Source organism: Tamandua tetradactyla, chromosome 3 (assembly GCF_023851605.1).
Source record: "Tamandua tetradactyla isolate mTamTet1 chromosome 3, mTamTet1.pri, whole genome shotgun sequence".
Taxonomy (NCBI): Eukaryota; Metazoa; Chordata; class Mammalia; order Pilosa; family Myrmecophagidae; genus Tamandua; species Tamandua tetradactyla.
Window position 1 is genome coordinate 144,261,508 of NC_135329.1, and position 19,641 is coordinate 144,281,148.

At 38.4% G+C, this 19,641-nt stretch overlaps 1 protein-coding gene and 1 long non-coding RNA gene across 7 annotated transcripts in view; one reads left to right on the forward strand and one right to left on the reverse strand.

Moving 5' to 3' along the window:
* Positions 1-19,641, forward strand: part of ITGA6 (integrin subunit alpha 6) — a 73,041-nt gene that overhangs the window by 30,398 nt on the left and 23,002 nt on the right. For 3 of the 4 annotated variants that reach the window (XM_077154147.1, XM_077154146.1, XM_077154145.1), the window contains exons 2-11: positions 611-735; positions 3,792-3,871; positions 5,167-5,422; positions 7,048-7,179; positions 10,306-10,516; positions 11,177-11,370; positions 11,510-11,598; positions 12,270-12,388; positions 15,760-15,858; positions 16,085-16,146. In XM_077154147.1, the coding sequence (XP_077010262.1) occupies positions 611-735; positions 3,792-3,871; positions 5,167-5,422; positions 7,048-7,179; positions 10,306-10,516; positions 11,177-11,370; positions 11,510-11,598; positions 12,270-12,388; positions 15,760-15,858; positions 16,085-16,146 (1,367 nt within the window). Of the gene's footprint in view, positions 1-610; positions 736-3,791; positions 3,872-5,166; positions 5,423-7,047; positions 7,180-9,063; positions 9,181-10,305; positions 10,517-11,176; positions 11,371-11,509; positions 11,599-12,269; positions 12,389-15,759; positions 15,859-16,084; positions 16,147-19,641 lie in introns of all 4 variants that reach the window. The other variant, XM_077154148.1, reaches the window with a different exon arrangement.
* LOC143677762 (uncharacterized) overlaps positions 9,691-19,641 on the reverse strand; it is a 31,246-nt gene continuing 21,295 nt past the window's right edge. Inside the window, exons 4-5 of one of the 3 annotated variants that reach the window (XR_013172855.1) lie at positions 18,701-19,256; positions 16,910-17,903 (exon numbers count right to left, since the gene is read on the reverse strand). This is a non-coding gene — a long non-coding RNA (uncharacterized LOC143677762). Of the gene's footprint in view, positions 9,752-16,909; positions 19,257-19,641 lie in introns of those variants that run through there. The other 2 variants (XR_013172858.1, XR_013172854.1) reach the window with 2 other exon arrangements.

Genomic DNA, 19,641 nt, shown 5'->3' on the forward strand with positions numbered 1-19,641 from the left:
CTGACCTGCTGAGAGGTAGAGGGGCAGGTCTGAGCTGACAGGAGCCTCAGGAGGCAGGAACTGACTCACAAAAAGGCCAAGGATGCAAAAGAAAGTAGCTCAGTCGACTTGTATCTTAAGCAAAGTTTAGGTTTTACATCAGCATGTAAACTGAAAATCTAGGTTATGGTCAATTTACCTTTGAAAAATACCTTAGGAAGGTCCAGTGTTAGCTGTTAACATACTGTCGCTTAGGGTTCAGTGAACGTTTTCTCCTCTCCAGTGTGGGAAGCATTTGCAGTTTTACCTGCCGAGTTCCATGTGATGCCCTTGGCTTAGATTTAGGGTCATGTTGTATGAAAAGTGTGTGTTTTCACACTTTCACAGTCATACCCAGCCCACAGCTGCTGATCCTATGAAACTCCCCCCTGCCCCCCATCTCTGCTCTACTGGCCCTGTGTGGGTTGCAGGAGACAGTCATGGGACCCCACCTTTGTTCTCCCTTGGTGCCTCGGCTTCTGAAGGATTAGTGGGCTCCTTGACAAGAATAATCCAATATCTCTTAGTTCTAACTTCCACGTTAAATTTGTGTTAAACTCAAGTATCCACGTTCTCTCTGTTTTGTCCACAGGTTGCTAGTGGGGGCCCCTCGGGCAGAAGCCCTTCCGCTGCAGAGAGCCAACAGGACGGGAGGCTTGTACAGCTGTGACATCACCTCCCGTGGGCCGTGCACACGCATCGAATTTGATAATGATGGTGCGTTCCTCTGACCTCACTCGCGGTCGCTTGGGCAACTTTGCCTTCTCCCTAAGAACCTGGTACCCCATATTGCCTTCTCTATGAGAACGAAAAGAGGGTACAAGCATTCAGTCCTAGAGAGAGGACCTCTTTTTTTTTTTAACGTTTCTTTTTATTGTGAAAAATAACATATATACAAAAAAAAGCAATAAATTTCCAAATACATTTTAACAAGTAGTTATATCACAGATTTTAAAGTTTAGTTTGGGTTATAGTTCCACGATCTTTCATTTTTTCTTCTAGCTATTCCAAGGTACTGGAGACCAAAAGAAATATCAATATATTAATTCAGCAGTCACATTCATTAATTAAATCCTTTCTTTTCTATTATATTCTTCTTTCTCTCTTTTTTCTTTTTTGTGAAAAATAGCATATATACAAAAAACAATAAATTTCAAGGCACAGCACAACAATTAGCTGTGGAACTGATTTCAGAGTTCGGTATGGGTTACAATTCCATAATTTTAGGTTTTTACTTCTAGTTGCTTTTAAGGTACTGGAGACTAAAGGAAATACCAATATAATGATTCAGAAGTTATACTCATTTGTTAAACTCTGCCTTCTCTGTATAACTCCACCGTGGTCACCTTTGATCTTTCTCCCAGTCTTTAGGAGTATTTGGGCTATGCCCATTCTAACTTTTTCATGTTGAAAGGGGCTGTCGATAATACCGGATAGGGGGATGGAACTAGTTGATACTCTGGAGAGGCTGCATTTCAGGACTTTTTAGCTGGTCCGGGGACTCATCTGGAGGTTGTAAGTTTCTAGAAAGTTACCCTAGTGCATGGAACCTTTGTAGAATCGTATATATTCTTTAGGGCTGGCAGAAATGGTTTTGGTTGAGGTTTGGCAAGTTATGATAGAAACAATGTCCAACGAAGCTTGCACAAGAGTGACCTCCTCAGTAGCCTCTCCACTCTATTTGAACTCTCTCAGCCCCTGGAGGGGACCTTTTTTCAACTACATCAGTGTTGACTGATTTTGTCCATTAGTTTGCACTGAAAACAGGTTCTAAATCTCTGGGATGGAGAAACCCTAGTGTTGCTGCGCTTAACTCTGGTTTCTAAACTAATATGATGTATCAATGTTGCCACCTAGTGATGCATCGAGGTTCTACAGGAAGCTGGTGATTAAAAACCGAATCCATAGCAGTGAAGGAAATTGAATGTGCATATCTTCTACTCAGCAGCCTGACGTTTTCATTTGCTGTTAAAATATTTGGGGGAAAGACATTTAAATGTCAGATATCTCTGAAGTGAGAGCTGATTGATATGGATAAAATTTGCCCAACTCTCTCAGGCCAAGAATTGTTTTGTGAGGACCTGAGCAGCTGGAAGATGCCATGCCACGGTCCAGTTAACATCCAGTTTCTGAAGGTTGGCAAGTAATTAGTGTCCTGAGCGCCAAGCCTCACCTGACATGCTGGGGTCTAAGTAGATTTGCGAATTCATGTTTATGTTCTTCTCTTTTTTAACTTAAAAAAAGTACATTTATTACTTTTTATTGATTAGAAGATCATGCATGTTAATTGTAGGAAACTTAAAATGTACATAGACCTACAGAGAAAAAGACAAAAGCCACTGCTAATCCTAGTATCTAACAAAATCACGCTTTATTCAATAGTTTAGCATTTTTCTTCCTGTCTACTTAAGGTTGTTTGTTTTCTCATTTTTGTAATGATTTAAGACTGAAGATCATGCTTGTCTTCTCATCGAGGAAATGGTTGCTTTCTTTTTTCAAAGAGAAATGAGGATGTCGCTTGTATTTGTTTCCTAGGGCTGCTATGACAAATCACTATAAATTGGGTGACTTAAAATAACAGACGGAGTGCAAGGGTAGTTCAGTGGTAGAATTCTCTCCTGCCATGCAGGAGACCCGGGTTTGATTCCAAGTCCGTGCACTTCCCAAAAAACAAAAACAAACAACAAAAATTCAACAAATGGTGCTGCAGTAATGGGATACTCATGGGAAAATAATGAAATGTGACCCCACCATACAGCATACAAAAAAAAAGTCTTAAAATAATAGAAATGTATTCACTCACAGTTCTGGAGGCCAGGAGTGTGGGATCAAGGTGTTGGTAGGGCCATACTCCCTCCAACGCCTCTACGGGAGAACCCTCCCTCTCCTCTCCCAGCCTCTGGTTCCTGCCAGTTCTTGGTGCCTTGGCTGTGTGGCAGCACAATTCCAGTCTCTCCCTCCATCTTCGCCACTCTGCGTGTTTGTCTTAGCATGTTATCTCTTACTTGTAAGGACACCAGTCATTGGATTTGGGGCCACCTTAATCCAATGTGACCTCATCTCAACTTGATTACGTCTGCAAAGACCCTATTTCCAAATAAGGTCACATTTACAAGTACCAGGGGTTAGGACTTCAACATATCTTTTTGGAGCACATAAGTCACATAATGCCACTTAATGATAGATGCAGTAGGTTTTTGTGATTTCTCATTTTTTCCTTAAAAAAATAAATATATGACTCTCCGGTTTGGCACTAGTAAAAGATGTACCTAGTCAGGTATGAGACCTAAAGTGCATTTGGGGCTTTATCTTGCCATCTCAAGGAAAGAACAGTTCATGCTGTTATGTAGCAAATATGAGAGTATTTAGAGAGGTACCCACTTTATTAGTTTGGATGATTATTGGATTGTGGAAACAATTGCTTTAAGGGACTTACGTCAGAGGGCCACCCTGTAGTCTTACATTTTCTATTACCCTTCCGTATTCAGGACCCAGGGTGCCTGAGTGGGCAAAGGGGATTGTTGTACAAGATGGGCTACCATATAGAGCTGTGCATTTGCATAGAGGATTTTATGAAAGACCCTTATAGATAACAACTTAAACACTTTCTTGAGATAAGCAATACTTTTTCTGGGTTGAGTAATTAAAATTCCTAACTGGTTAGACTTGGAGTCAAGGAGATTTAGTAAGTTGCTTCTACTTTTGTTCATCTCTTGGTTCATAGGCGTTTGAAGTTCTCACCATGTGCATGTAATCTATGCTACTTTCCACAGCTGACCCTTCATCAGAAAGCAAGGAAGATCAGTGGATGGGAGTCACTGTCCAGAGCCAGGGTCCGGGGGGCAAAGTGGTGGTAAGTGTGGGAAACACGTTCACTCCACAGACATTTGAGCACATATTATGTGCCGGTACTAGGCTTATAGCAATGAACAAAACAGACAGAACCTCGGCCCAAAGGAAGGGTACATTCTAGCAAACTTACTACTTTAAAACAGGAATTGATGTCAAGGAGAAATTAAAACACTGTTTTCCCTGTGATTCCTGATATGCTTTTACACAGCCTTACAACCTGTTTTCTTTAGAACTTCTTGATGCAGAGAACTTATGATTAAACCTTTATTGATGTTCCCTAAGACTGGAATTGGTCTTAGAACAAAGGTAGACAGGATTTCTGTCACAGAAACTGTGTAGGACTTATAGATAAGTTACTTAAAAAAAAATGAAATGGTCCCAGAAAGTAACATCAGATAATTTTAGACTCTTGTTATTTATTCTGAGCTTCCTCAAATGATTGATAGAAGTCACAGCAAGAAAAGAGACAATTGGTTAAATAGGAAGTGCTTTCCATTGGAAAATGAGGATTTTTTAAATCTGTCTTTCAAAAGCTCGTTGCTGTGACAAATTTATATAGAATTTTGTGAAAAGTGAATGCTGAATTTTCATATTTAAGGAATGCATCATGGGAAAATGACTCTGATGGTGTAAAGTATTTTCAGCCTTTTGCATGGAGGAAATATATCCTGTAAAAACAAGATTATTTTACCTTTCTGGGAGTGCAGTTATCTCTCCTGTTAAAACTAAGCATATTCAGGGAAACAATTTTAGAATTTAGAATGTACATTAGAATTAATTACAAAGGAAATAGTTTGGTTTAAAATGAAGTGTCTTTTTTTTTTAGCTGTTTTTTTGTTTGGTTCATATGGAAAATATGTCCATGGTTTCTCTCCTCCAGAACATAATTACTTATTTTCACACACATGCCGATATAAAGGTTTATACAGCCATTGAAAGGTAATTAAATTAAGAAAATGAAATAGGAAAGTGTTTCCCCCTGTCTATATGGCAGTAAAATTATAGGTAAATTGCCTGTGAATTACAGATTGACGTTTCATAGTTGGATCAGAACATTATTCTCTGGGTGAGAATATGATGGAAGTTCTAGTTTCTAGATACTGGATCATTGAGACAATTACCTCCTTAGTGGCACTTTGAGTAAGAACTACTGGTATGAGATCCAAATCCAGAATGAGAACACATTTAATCACTCTATTTCAAATGAACCTTTGTTTTATTGACACTTTTATTAATTTGTAATAAAAAAAAAGAGGCTTCTATGAACACGGACTGCCGTATTCCATCTGTATGCAGACATGTGCCCATCGATACGAGAAAAGGCAGCATGTTAACACGAAGCAGGAATCCCGAGACATCTTCGGGAGGTGTTACGTCCTGAGTCAGAATCTCAGGATCGAAGACGATATGGATGGAGGAGACTGGAGTTTCTGTGACGGCCGTTTGCGGGGCCATGAGAAATTTGGTTCTTGCCAGCAGGGCGTAGCAGCTACTTTTACTAAGGACTTTCATTATATTGTGTTTGGAGCCCCGGGTACCTATAACTGGAAAGGTATGACATTTTGATTTATAAAAAGAGATAAGAATGTCTAATTTCTATAAAATGCATCCTGATGTGCAACATTCTGAGTTAAAGCAAAATGTATTATAAGGCATTTGTATATTACAAAGGGGGTGGAGTAAATGAAATTCTCTAAATTATATGATTTTTAAAAAACATATTGGTGAGTTTGTTTTAATGCTAAGAGGTTTTGTGTTGTTGTTGTTGTTTTTTCCTACTGATTATTTACATTGATGCAACTAGTTATTTTTATGTAGGAATATAATAACTAACATTAATAATTTTTACTTTCTGGTATGTGCCTGGTTCACGAAACTGGAAGTTTTAGTTTTGTTAGCATTTTGAACACCTAGAAGAATTGAATGGTGGTGTCAACAAATAACACTCTGTATTACAGACATTCCTTTCATTTTACATTATCCTGGAAAGCCATGTCTTGCTGATAAAGCAGTAAAATCACAAGGGCAAATTAAGGATTTTTGAGATGATAATTTCAAATAACTGGAGGAAGAGTTTTTTATTGGTATTTGTTAAATACCAGTCAGTTCCTCTTATAAAAGGTTAACTTCTCTGAAGAAACTAGGCACGTATAGAAAACCCACTATATCATAAAGGTGACTAACCTAGCTATAATCCACGATGGGGAGAAATGCACCTGAGTTGGAAATAAGACTTTTTTTGAGAAATGTATTAAAGTAAATCATATGTTGTAACATTTTTACTAGTCAGGAAAAACTTAAGAAAATTTTTTCCTTTTCTATCCAAGAATTTTCAAGTTTTAACTCCTCTTAGAAATTATTTGGGTTCACTTTCCTCTGTTTTATCAACCTGTGGAAGCAGTTTTCTTTTGTCTCCTCACTGTGTCCCCATCCCCAGGTCCCCAACAGAATCTTTTATGTAACTGTATTTTTGGTGTAATTGAAATATGTTGAATTTAGAAAAACTTTATTTTAGCAAGAATAGTTGCCATATATGGTAAAACAAAACAGAAAACAACAAAAACACCTACCAATGTATGTTTTGATTTTGGGGAAATACTTCTTACCTGTTTTGGAAACTCTGATCATAAATTATTGCCACTTAAAAAAAAAGTTCTATAATAACTTGGGCTTACTGTCTGAAGTCTTATCTTTTTAATTAAATATGAGAATTTTAAAAAGATCAAATCTTGAGTCCAGTGATTTAAAGAGAAGATTAAAGCATCATTTTCATTTCACACTCTATAAATAAGCTAAATTGATTCTGGAATATGGAGAATGTAAAAATCGTATTTATTAAGTTCATGTCAATTTTAAAAATATTAGGTTTTGTTAACTAAGTAAACATATGCATTCCACTTTCCATCTATTTTCATGTCACTAGAGACAATTCATGAGAAACCATGGGCCTTTTTTTTTTTTTAACTAGAACAGATTTCTTTGGAGTAAAATTTTACATAAGCATGATTTTTTAATTTTAATAACCTTAAAAGTCATCTTTTTCCTCTGCCTTTAGTTCCTTCAAGCTTTTCTTCCTGTACTCAGTGATAACATGAGGTATGTTTAGTTGGAACCATTTCTTTTATTTGTTTCATCTTCATTTTTTGTTGTTTTTTTTTTACCATTTCATTCCTTTAGGGATTGTTCGCGTAGAACAAAAGAATAACACTTTTTTTGACATGAACATATTTGAAGACGGGCCTTATGAAGTTGGTGGCGAGACTGACCATGATGAAAGCCTAGTTCCTGTTCCTGCTAACAGTTACTTAGGTAGGAATGAGCGTAGGTGGCACAACAGCCCTGTGGGACTCTCCCCCCCAGGGCCTGCAGGACCCTGCACTGCTCAGGCTGCAAATGAGCCGGGTGGAGCCAGGGGTCTCCCGCATCCTCTGCAGGGATTTGATTTAAACTTGGTGATACCCAGGTAACCTGACTGATACTCGGGATCCTTCCCTTCTAACCTGGGATCCCTCAAGGGGAGAAAAAACATATAATCTACTATACTCCTCCATCCTCCTGCTTGGACATCTGTCTCCTGAGCTGACGGTCGACCCTGTGGCCTGAAATAGGCCACTCATGCGGCAGTGAAAAAAATGCATGGATGTTCACAGTAAGCAGAACTGCCTTCCCTTCACTGCCTCCTTTGAGAGGTCTCTTAAGAGCTACCTTCATAAAGTAGCTCTGCAGTGGCAGGTCAGGACCTCTGGGTCCTTTCTCTGTGGTTGCCCTTCTCCAAGGCTTGGCCCTGTCTCTGCAATGGGCCCTTCAAGTCACAGGCCCCCGGCAGGCCGCAGGCTGAGCAGGACTGGGGAAGCAGATTTCAGGACACTCAGATTGTATCTAAATGCCAATTCCTTAACTCCTAAGGCTTGTTTGCATTACTAATGGGCATCCTAAATTATTCATGTGCATTATGGTAATTACACAAAGGCTTTTAAAGGCTTTAATTCTTGGTGTGAATTGACATAAAGAATAATTACTATGCATTTCTTGGAAAAAAATGTAAAAAAATCTGAGCCTAACTAGTAACCTATTTTTTAAAAAGATACCCCATAGTTTTAAAGATATTGCTGCCACAATGGAAGGTTAGAAAAAAAAGGAGAAAAAAGCTATGATATGAATAATTCTAAACAATTGCATTAGTAAACATTCTCTAAGCAATTGTTCTAATTGTAGCCATAGTATCAACAGTACTGTCAAAAACAAAACAAAACACAAAACTTTTCACACCCCACTCCCCCAAAATAAAAACTTAGTGTGAAGATATAGAAGAAGGAAAAGAAAAACTGTACTTATTATTTATTAGCATATACTGTATGAGTCAGGTACTGTACAGAGTGCTTTACCTTATCTCATTTAATCTTCACCAAAAGACTATAAAATAAGTATTATTTGTCCCTCTTTTGCTGATGAGAAAAACTGTGACTCAGAGAAATTAATTTCCTAGTCCTTGGTCACACAATTAATCCCCTAGCCATGGAAAGAAACACTCCAGGAAAGGAGAGGAGCAGGGTGTGGGAAGCAGCAGGGTGTGGGAAGGAGCAGGGTGTGGGAATGGGAGGTCAGGGGACTCAAAGGAGGGGGAAAGAGCCCTCAGGAGAGCAGTTCAGGTTTGCTGTCCCTACTATGAGACATGGTTTTTCAGGGTAAAAATTCTTTTCAAGGTAAATAATATCAACAATCCAACATTTTACTTGAATATATACTAACAGATATCCTTTCTCTTCAAATACATTGTTTAGAGATGATTTCTGATGAGGCATATTTAATTTCAGTTACTCTGGTCCAGATCCAGTACTTCGCGTTTGAGTTGGACGCCCGTGGGCCTTGTAACCATAGCTGCTGTTTAAACATTTTCATCAAATACATTTGCCACTTTCAGAATGGATTACCTCCAAAGTGGCTGCCTTAAAAAAAAATACTAATCACGTTCTGCTGATTACAATTTTGCTGTCTGTGAATCTGTCATTTCAAAAGATCAGTGGGTCTTAGTATTAACGTGATGCGCTTGAGGTTTCAAAAGCCGGCGGAGAGTGCAGCGTGCTGGGTGCGGGGGTGGACTCACCGCCCAGCGAGAACTGCAGCCGCTGACCCGCCTCTCACCGAGCATGACTATTTTTTCTTCAATCTCTTCTATCCCGTGCATGTGTCCAGGCCTGCTGTTTTTGACCAGCGTTTCCTATACAGATCCCGATCAGTTTGTTTATAAAACACAGTCTCCCAGGGAGCGGCCTGGCACATCCCCTGACGTGATGACAAATAGCTACCTAGGTTTGTGACCTCAGAGATGGCAAATTGTCTTGGTCATGGTCGTTTAAAACATTTTTTTTTTTTGATCCATACAGAGCTTAAATCTTTTTATTTTCTTTTTCATTTCAGTTGTAGCACACAAGCACAAAAGCATGCCGTGGTCAAGGCTTTGCTACCCGGGGGCTTTCAGAACTGGATTGGATGATATCATTCTGTTCTAAACTGGTGGCTCTTTATGTGTTTTCAACTCACTTCACAATTTGAGAACTGTAGCAGTACTGGTGAAACTTCTCATAAACAAAACCCAATAAAAAGGATGAGTTTATATAATTCTGCGATCGCCTCTCCTTTATATGGAAAGATATGCTCAATTTGAATGGTTTGATGTGGGCATTTATATTTGATCTCCAGCAAATCTTATTAACTGTAATCTGACATTCTGCCTGATGTTTTATATTGAGGTGAATTGATGGGTTTTCCCTCTGAACAATGATGTAATTTACATTAGTGACAAATTACTCACCTCTATTGCTTATACTGAGTTCTCAAATACTGTGTATCATCATCCATGGTTTTGTTTGCATGTGTGTGCCTGAGAAAAAAGAGAGTCCAAAATATTGGTGTTATTTATAGTATAGTAACATTGTTAGCGTTTGATCTTCCCTAATTACTAGGGATATGGATAAACTTGGAAGTATTCATGTATCAAATATTAATCATTATATTATAGCAGAACCTTAGAACATGGACTTAATTATGCTGCAAGTTGGATTGTGTTCTCTATGTGTATGATATAACGTTCCCTAGATAATTCAGTGTCTAGCTTGATTTTATCATTTCACCAGAATTCTAATATTAAAATGGGATTCAAACTGACTCTTAAGATGCATGAATGCTTCATGATTCAAGTTACACAAATGCTAAATAGCATAGATGCATTTTTAATTCTTAATGTCCATAGGAAGCCGTGAAATAGCCCTACAACTTTGTACCTGTATCCTACCTTTTAGCTCTGTAACTCTTTCATATAAAGATGAGAGCTGGTGGGAGGCCCTGGAGAGGGGTGGGAAACAATAGGAAAAGATGATGGTGTTACCAATGTCAGAAAACAGAATTGATATGAGAAGCTGTATTTTGTCTTTCTAGGGTTTTCTTTGGATTCAGGGAAAGGTATTGTTTCTAAAGATGACATCACTTTTGTGTCTGGTGCTCCGAGAGCCAATCACAGTGGAGCTGTGGTTTTGCTAAAAAGAGACTTGAAGTCCGCACATCTTCTGCCTGAGTACATATTTGACGGGGAAGGTCTGGCCTCTTCATTTGGCTATGATGTGGCCGTGGTGGACCTCAACAAAGACGGGTAAGAGCACCCTGACTTATTTTGTACTGCAGTTCATTGCTTCTTTGACAGGCTTCTGTAGGTATTGAGAAGAGTGTTTTTACAAGTTGGTTGATTCAAAGAACATTTTTTGCTGCCCCATTTTTACCATCCTACCACATCTTCATGATTTTCTTACCAAAGAATAGGGTTTACATTTTCACTTTTCTGTTTTTACTCATGTTTTAAAATCTTGGGTCCATGAGAATTAAAATTTGGAAAAAGAATTAACCCAAAACAGTGATTCCTACATGGTTCTGTTCTGTGGTTTCTTAAGGATGCCACAGCACCCAAAATGTCCTGTTGGAAGTAGAGATTGGAGACAAGGTCAGCACACATATCTGTGGCTATTGGTGGCGGGTTGTGTGGGGTGAGGTAGTAGGTCTTGACTGGAAGTCCTGCTGCAGTGTGATTCTAACTGGGGAAATGGCTTTGAATTCTTACACTGAATATTTTTCTTTGGGCATTTATTATAGGCTACCTTGTTTTTTTCAGGTTTTAATTGATGAGACATAAGTCTTAGATTGGAAGTCCTTTCCGTCATCTCTCTCTGTGTCCTTCACAGCTGGGCTGATGCTATTTTCCCTACGTGGCTGGTGTTTAGCTGATGATTCACATTTATTCCCCTGACTATGTCTTCAGGTGGCAAGATATAGTTATTGGCGCTCCACAGTATTTTGACAGAGATGGAGAAGTTGGAGGTGCAGTGTATGTCTACATTAACCAGCAAGGCAGATGGAAAAATGTCAAGCCAATTCGTCTTAATGGAACCAAAGATTCTATGTTTGGTATCGCAGTAAAAAACATTGGCGATATTAATCAGGACGGCTTCCCAGGTAGATAATAGAAGTAAAATGGTAATGATTTATAGACATTTGATTCTTTAAAAGAATGATGCTTTATAGCAACTTAAATGATGTTGTATTAGGATGTCTTAAAAATGTAGTGTTTGTCAAAATGCAATGTTGTCAACAGATATTGCCGTTGGAGCTCCCTATGATGATTTAGGAAAAGTTTTTATCTATCATGGATCTGCAAATGGAATAAATACCAAACCAACACAGGTAATTACATAACTTGGATTTCTACAGTAAAGGTCTCAGCCTTTTGCTTTGTAGTAGGATATTTAGGTTTAAGTGACTTTTCACACTAATTATATTTTATGTACGAATCTACAATAGTATGAATTTTGTTTGTTTTAATGTAATATTAGAAGATACCTTAGAAATAGACACAAATAGAATGACTTGCTTATTTTAGTTGTAAAATTTCTTATATATGTTAGAAATCAAAGTAATCCAAAGCAGAAGACTGTTCTACTCTGACAGCATAAAGAGCTGGAAACGTAGCATACTAAAAAGAGTTGAAACTGGACAAATGAATAGATGATCCTAATTATGTGAAGAATTCAGGCACCAAGAATTAAAATTCATTTTTGAGAAAAAAAAGATTTTTGGAGGGCAGGTAGGGAGGTTTGGTTTGAAATATCCCAGTTGACTTAAAATAGGAAACGGGCTCATCAAAGATTGTCTCTTTTGTCTTTTGAGATACTAGGTAAATCAATTTATTTGTATGAAATAAAATGCAGCACATGTTGGATCATATGCATGTATTTATTTTTAATTCTAATTGATAAGTGAACTCAAATTTCAAGGGAAACTGGTGTGTCTTTTTCAAAATAAAGATAAGCTTGTTTTGGTGGCCCAGTGTCCATTTTATGCCTTATTCATTTCAGGTTCTCGAGGGTACCTCACCTTATTTTGGATATTCAATTGCTGGAAATATGGACCTTGATAGAAATTCCTACCCTGATGTTGCTGTTGGTTCCCTCTCCGATTCAGTGACTATTTTCAGGTATGTTATTTCTGACTTGAGTTAAGCATGTTTAATAATCAGGTTACACTAAAATTTTGACATTTTGGGTTGAAATAACCGAAATACAATGCCTGTACTTCAAAGACAAAGACTTGTATGAATTTTGAAGATTTTTCTTTTGAGGACAGTGTAACAACTTAGTAAAACCCTGTTTTGTCAAACCTTGCTAATTTAACTAATTAAGAGAGTGGTCAGAATTAGTGAAAATCATTACCTTAGAAATGTATCTTAATGCTAAAAAACAAAACATGTCTACATATAAAAATTTGACAGCATAAAGAACATAAAGAAGAAAATTAAAGTCCTCTCTAATTCACCATCCTTTATTAAACTTCAAAATTTTGATTTATGTCTTTTTAGTCCTATTTTCTGTGAATGTACATGTATATTTAACAAAATTGATATTGTAATGTTCATATTGTTTTATAATCTGCTTTTGCCCATTTATTCTGCGTATGGGCTTTTCCCCAGGTCTCGAGTGCTTTTCTACAATAAACACACCTCACATGGCTGTAACATAGTTTATTTAACCAATTGCCCCACTTTTATTGGACCTTTTATGTTACTTTTCAGGGTTTTTTTTGCCATGATTTGCAAAGCTGTGGTAAACATTGTTACTTTTGTTCATGCCCTTAGTTATTTCCTTACAGTAAATCCCTGAGAGTGAAATTGCTGATCTGAAGGGGGTGTGCATTTTAAGACTTCTGAGTCAGGTTCAGAAAGGCTACAGCAGTTGGTATTCCCGTCAGCTATGTTTGTGTCCCCTTTTCCCAGAGATTTCGTAACTGCTAAAATCCTCCATTAAAAAATAGTTTTTGTAAGTAGCACATCCTTGTAAAAAAGTTAATAATACAGAATTGTAATAAGTGCTAGAGTCTCAGTATTCCCATATTCCATATAACAATTTTAACAGTTTTGAATCTCTGGACATTTTGGGTATCATTAAAAAAAGCTATACTAGAACCTGCTATTCTCTAAATCTGGATTTTTAAAAATTTAATCTCTTCTGTACCTTTCCCTGTCAATGAAAGATACATCAGTCTTATACTTTTTAACATCTTAATATTATCCCATTGAACGCATTTAATCGATCTTCAATTGATGGACATTTTAGGTTGTCTCTGATCTGTAGCAATTATAAAACAGTATGCTATATTGCGTAATGACCTTTTCGTTTAAGAAAAATTTCTAGAAATGTAAATTCCTGAGATAAAGGTTAGCACAATTCCTGTCAGAAAAGCTGTAACAATTTCTGCTCATGGCAACAATTTCTGAGAGGGTCTAGTTTTCTCATACCCTCACTAGCATTGATCATGATTAATTTATTTGGTTTTTGCCAATGTGAAATGTGATCTCATCTTTTTTTTTTTACATGGGCAGGCACCGGGAATTGAACCCAGGTCCTCTGGCATGGCAGGCAAGCGTTCTTGCTGCTGAGCCACCGTGGCCCACCTGTGATCTCATCTTTTGATTTTAGTTTGCATTTCTTTGATTGCTAGTGAAAATGAACTTGACTTTATGGTCATTTTTATTTGTTAAGGAATTTTGTAAAAGAAAAGGGTAATAATGTACAGTGAGGCCGTCAGTATACAAAGCTGTATGTCAGGTTTGTTCTTGGCACCATCGCTGCAGCACAGACTTCCAGCAGGGTATGGGACATAGCCATAATATCTGAAATATAATCCCAAAGAAAAGCCTGGGCATAAGGAACCAACCTCAAAGCATATATTAAGAGAATGCTTTTTAATATTATTCCAGTCATGCTAGAAATGCATATGAGAAAAATAACTTTCTGGTTAAATGGGGTGCTCTATGAAAACTAAGACTCACAGGAGGTTACAGATGGCAAAAGTGAGGGAAGTGAAATTAAGTAGGAAAGAATGTGCCTGAGCTATTCGTGAGGCCAAAGGAGAAAGAAAAAAACCCAGCTCAACTAATCAAATACATGAACGAGTGAAGTGATTTGGAAAAAGTGTGCTCAGGAAAATGTTAATGATCATCATTGGCTTGAGTTCTTAATGATCTCTGCCATTCTTGACTTCAGAGCTGTCCCACGGGGTGGGGAGGGGGCATGGCCCTCTGTGCCCTCCTAGCGTAGAGCCTTCAGGCTCCACCAGCTGGTGTTCTCAAACACAGCTTTTAATGTGTGCTTCTCTTTGTTCATATAGGAATTACCATTAAAATAATTGAGCATTTTTAAAAAGTAAAAGAGTGTATGACATTCAGGTATTTTCGCAAGGTTTCTCTTGACATTCTAGTTCCGGTTGGAGGAATAACCCATAAGTGTCAAGAAAACTTGACTACCTGTGCTAAAATTTGGCTACCAGGTTTTTCCCAAGAGATGACCTAACTTTAAATCAGTTAACTCTTTGCCTTTAGGTGTACTTGATCCTTACTTTAATGTCCTCATAAGTTGACTGACAATGAATCCTGTACACTTCTTCCTTCTTTCTTCATGGATAGGTCAAAAGTAAATTTCCAAATCTTTAAAATGTAGTATAACAACAACAGGGGAACCAACTCTTTTATTTTTCAAATGAGGAAACTGAGGCCCAGTTTGTTATAGTGACTTGTTCCTGAGAGAATAGGGCCTGGTACTCAAATCTTCCCAACTCCAGTGCTGGTCGTTTTCTCCTCTAAATCATACCGGTACTTCAGGTTGGTTAGTAAATAAATGTCCGTTAAACATGAGGCAGCTGAACCAGTAGTAATACCAGACTATTATTTATTTGGGTTGATGAAAAAGTTTTGGTGCTGGGTAATGGCGATGGCAGCACAACATTGTGAATGTATTAACAATACTGAATTAGATATTTGAATGTGGTGAAAGAGAAAATTTTAGGTTCCATATATGTCGGTAGAATAAAAATAAAAAATAATAGCATAAGACTGTACAACACAAACAGTGAACCTTATCATAAACCCTGGACTATGGCTTATAGTACAGTTATGAAAACTTTCTCTCATGAGTTGTAATAAAAGTACCACACTAATGCAAGGTGTTAATAATAGGGTGGTTTATGGGAACTGCATATTATACATGATTTTTCCATAAACCTACAGAATGGTTTAGATAAGAAAAAGAAAAAAACACATAGTTTAAAATTACAAAGAGTTTAATAATGTTTAAGTTTTTTATTGGTTTTAAGTTTTAAAATAAATATTGTATAATTAGGCTGTTAATGATTATATCTATTCACAGTTATTTTCTTCAGCAATGGGGAAAATAATTACATGTGCCAACATTTTTTTCCTGTAGTTTTTAAGATAGATGGTCTAGGCAGTTAAGGATATCACCGCAAGTCTGAGCTTTTCCCTGGTCTTTTTTTTCCTAACTTCTTTGTCTTCAGATCCCGGCCTGTGATCAATATTCAGAAAACCATCACAGTAACACCCAAAAAGATTGATCTCCGCCAGAAAATGTCCTGTGGGGCGCCTAGTGGGATATGGTGAGTTTCTCAGTTTCATACCTCTGTTTTATGGAAACGCTTTTGTCCTGAGAAGCCATAGAGAAGGGAAAAAACAGAGCTGGCAAAGGAAGAGCTGTCTGTCAAGTGAATACATCACGTTTTACTCATCAGTGGGCCGGGGGGATTTGAGACCTGGGAAATGTGTTGTTGTTTTTCTTTCACAATGATGCATTTGTTAAGAAATAACGCGCTTGATATTTTACAGCCTAAAGGTTAAGGCCTGTTTTGAATATCCTGCCAAATCCACTGGTTTTAACCCTCCAATATGTAAGTACTTTTAAAAATATACATTTTCTTCTTTAACATTGAAAATTCTCCATAAATAGTAGAAAAACAGAACTGGATTGGCCAAAATGGTCCATAAAGTCTTTTTTACAGAATTAAGTGTATCTGTTGCCTCCCCTTTAATCAGGAGATTATAATACAGCGGCAGGAAAATTCTTCTTTGGGAGAATTTTCTTCTTCTCCTTTGGGAGATTTTTTCCATACCAGACGAGGTGGGACAGAATGCTAGAAAATTACTCATTTGCTACAACAACCCCTTTCTCAAATTTCTGTCTGAGAATCAGTGTGGAAAATCGGCTGTAGTTGCGAGATGGCCGGTGGTGGTTGTAGAAGAGTGACTGCAGGACCCTGAGTCCAGCGGAGGATCCCTGCCACTGTATGTTCTCTCCACTCTGCGGTCCCCTCGCTAAATCGCCTCTGGCCTGGAACATGGGCTGTATTCCCAAGCACGCAGCCTGGTGTGGATTGTGATGCTGACCTTGAGAGATCAAGGACTCAGGCTCTGCCTCTGTTTCCAGCTTTGAGGCCAACTGGCCCTACAACCCAGGGCAAATCCCTTAACATTAAGTTTTTAATTTCCCATCAGTTAAAAATAAAAGTCTAGGGTGCAAGAAACGATGATCATGCAACTATGTGATGATGTTAAGAATTACTGATTGCATATGTAGAATGGTATGATTTCTAAATGTTGGGTTAATTTCTTTTTTTTTTTCCGTTAATTAATAAAAAAAAAAAAAGACTGGCAACAGGCAAAGAGTTGAACAAACTTTGACACCTACAAACCATTGAGTACGGCTGACTCAATCAAAGGAACGAGCCATTGACACAGCAAGCAACCCAGATGAAGCGCCTGAGAATTATGTTGAGCTAAAAATAAATCAGTCCCTAAAAGTCAAAAAAAAAAAAAAAAGTCTAGGGCGGGCCACAGTGGCTCAGCAGGCAGAGTTCTCGCCTGCCATGCCGGAGACCCGGGTTCGATTCCCGGTGCTGCCCATGCAAAAAAGAAAAAGTCTAACAGTAGTTACTGCAGAGGATGGTAGTGGAGATCCAATGAAATAATGTGTCAAAAACTGTTTGTAATTTATAAGGTATTATTCTGCTTCCTGTCTTCGTGATCCAAAAGAGGATTTTTGCCAAAATTTTCACAGCCCTAATGATTCTCTAACAATAGTGACCTTAGGGCCTTCTCTTATGTTTTGGTGGCAGCCGCACCTCTCCGAGGCTAAGCCGCCTGATCCAGTCCCAGAATCGAGGTGGGACCACGGGAGTGTAGAGAAATCACTTCCCCAAAGAGAAAATGAAGGGGTGAGAGAATCCCCACCCTTAGGCCAGGGCCTGGGTAGCTCGGAATCGCTTCCTCAAGGAAAGGTTTATAGAAGGGTAGCATGGTTCTGTCCTGTCCATATGTTTTTTTTATCTTTACGACACTTTGAGGAAATGAGTTTTCTCCTGTTTTTTTTAGTATCTCCAGAGTTGACAAGTAGGTCTAACTTCACCCAGTTCATGCTTTCTTTCTTTAAACTGGTCATGCACACACCTAGCCTTCCTCTTCCCAGATCATAAGCTGTCTTGAGGTGGTTTCTAGTGTCTGCCTGATCTTTTCCGGCCCCTAGATGGACTGTGTCTTCCTCGGAGTTTGTGTAAAGCATTCTTGGTGTTCGTGACTTTGTGCACAGGTGAAGCTGTGGCTTTTCACTTTGCAGCATTTTGATAAGTGTAGAAAGCAATTCCATGGGTGGCTTTTAATGAAGAAAAAGTAATAAAAAGAAGAAAAGAGAGTTCATGCATCCCATAACCCTTATCCCTCCCTCTCACTGACCCACAGTATTCCAATCCCCCCAATTTTTACCCTTTTTCTCCCCCTATTATTTATTTACTAATTTTTTGCTCACATGTCCAACTCTGGGTTAAAGGAGCATCAGACACAAGGTTTTCACAATCACAGTCACATTGTAAAATCTATATAGTTACACAGTCTCCTTCAAGAATCAAGGCTACAGGGACACAGTTCAACAGTTTCAGATACTTCAGTTTAGCCACTTCAACACACCATAAGCTAAAAAGGAATATCTACATAATGCATAAGAATAAGCTCCAGGATAACTTCTTGACTCTATTTGAAATCTCTCAGCCACTGAGACTGTATTTTGTCTCATTTCTCTCTTCCTTTTTTGGTCAAGAAGGCTTTCTCATTCCATCTGTCATCTATCAAGAAAACGTTTGCCATCCCTCCCCATGATCTATCGTGGCCTTTTAGGATTGTTTATGTTACTTTTACCCACATGCATTGCCTTACCCTTGCTTGGATAACAGGCCTTGTACCATTGTGTGAGGCTGAACTGGAGAGACAAGGAGCAACAGTGACTCTTTGTCTAGCCAGGGGACAGAAAGTGGATAACACTTTTATTCTATTAGTTTGATTGTCATTTTTCCAGGTACTCTCGGTTTGACTTTTAGATGTGAAATCTCATCAGAGCACTCCTTGCCTTACCCCCATACGATTATTTATATATAATAAATTATAAATTTCTCCTACCTTTAATGCATCATGTGGTAATACCTTTACAGAACGATTCCATTAACTGGGTGTTTAATAATGGCCAACTATGGGTAAATTTTTTTTCTCTGAAGATCTTCAGATTAAAACCCACTTTTATCATCTGTCCTTCAACAGTAGTGGAAAATTCTAGAACAAATAAAACAGAACTTCCACAAAGCTGTGCAATAAGTTAACACAACTGAAATTGTCCCCAGTATCTGAGAATACAAGCTTCTTGTTTGACCATTTTAACTGGGCATTCCTCAGCAGCAGGATTCCGTACATATAGATATTTATAATTGAGTCTTAATGAGTTTTTGACTTGGCTTGCCCCTCAAAAGGTCAGCAAGGTGACCTGCAAGGATTTTAAGATGATGTGAGCCGTCTGGAGAGTGAGGAGAGGTTGGAGTGGGTTGGTTAGCAGCTTTGATGCACCCACACTTCCGCCTCCCTGACTTTTGCTGCCGGGGGCACTCAGCATGTGGCCTTCCTCTGGTTCATCGTGAAGTTGGCAGGTCACCGATAAATGGATGATGTCACGGTTGCAGAGGACCTGAAATGGGAAGCATTCTATTTGGCTGCTGTGACATTTGCAAATTCTTCAGATGGACCTGGAAATTACTATGTTTCTAGATTTTGGTCATATGTATCTGAATCACTGTCCTTGCAGCATAAGAATATTGTCTGTGTGTGTACATGTATGTGTTAGGCTGGAACCAGTTAGTCCCAACTCCATTCATTCTACAGATCATTGTTACATCAGGTATTGTGCCAGTCGCTGGTGAATACTATGCTGAACAAAACGAGATGGTCCCTTTCCTTGGCTTTGTGCACCTGCGAGACAGTCAGACAGTTCTAGTACAGTGGGCAAAGTGTGGTGATTGGGGAGACAGTGTGCAGTAGGGTCACACAGAAGGGGCCAGGGAAGGCTTCCTGGA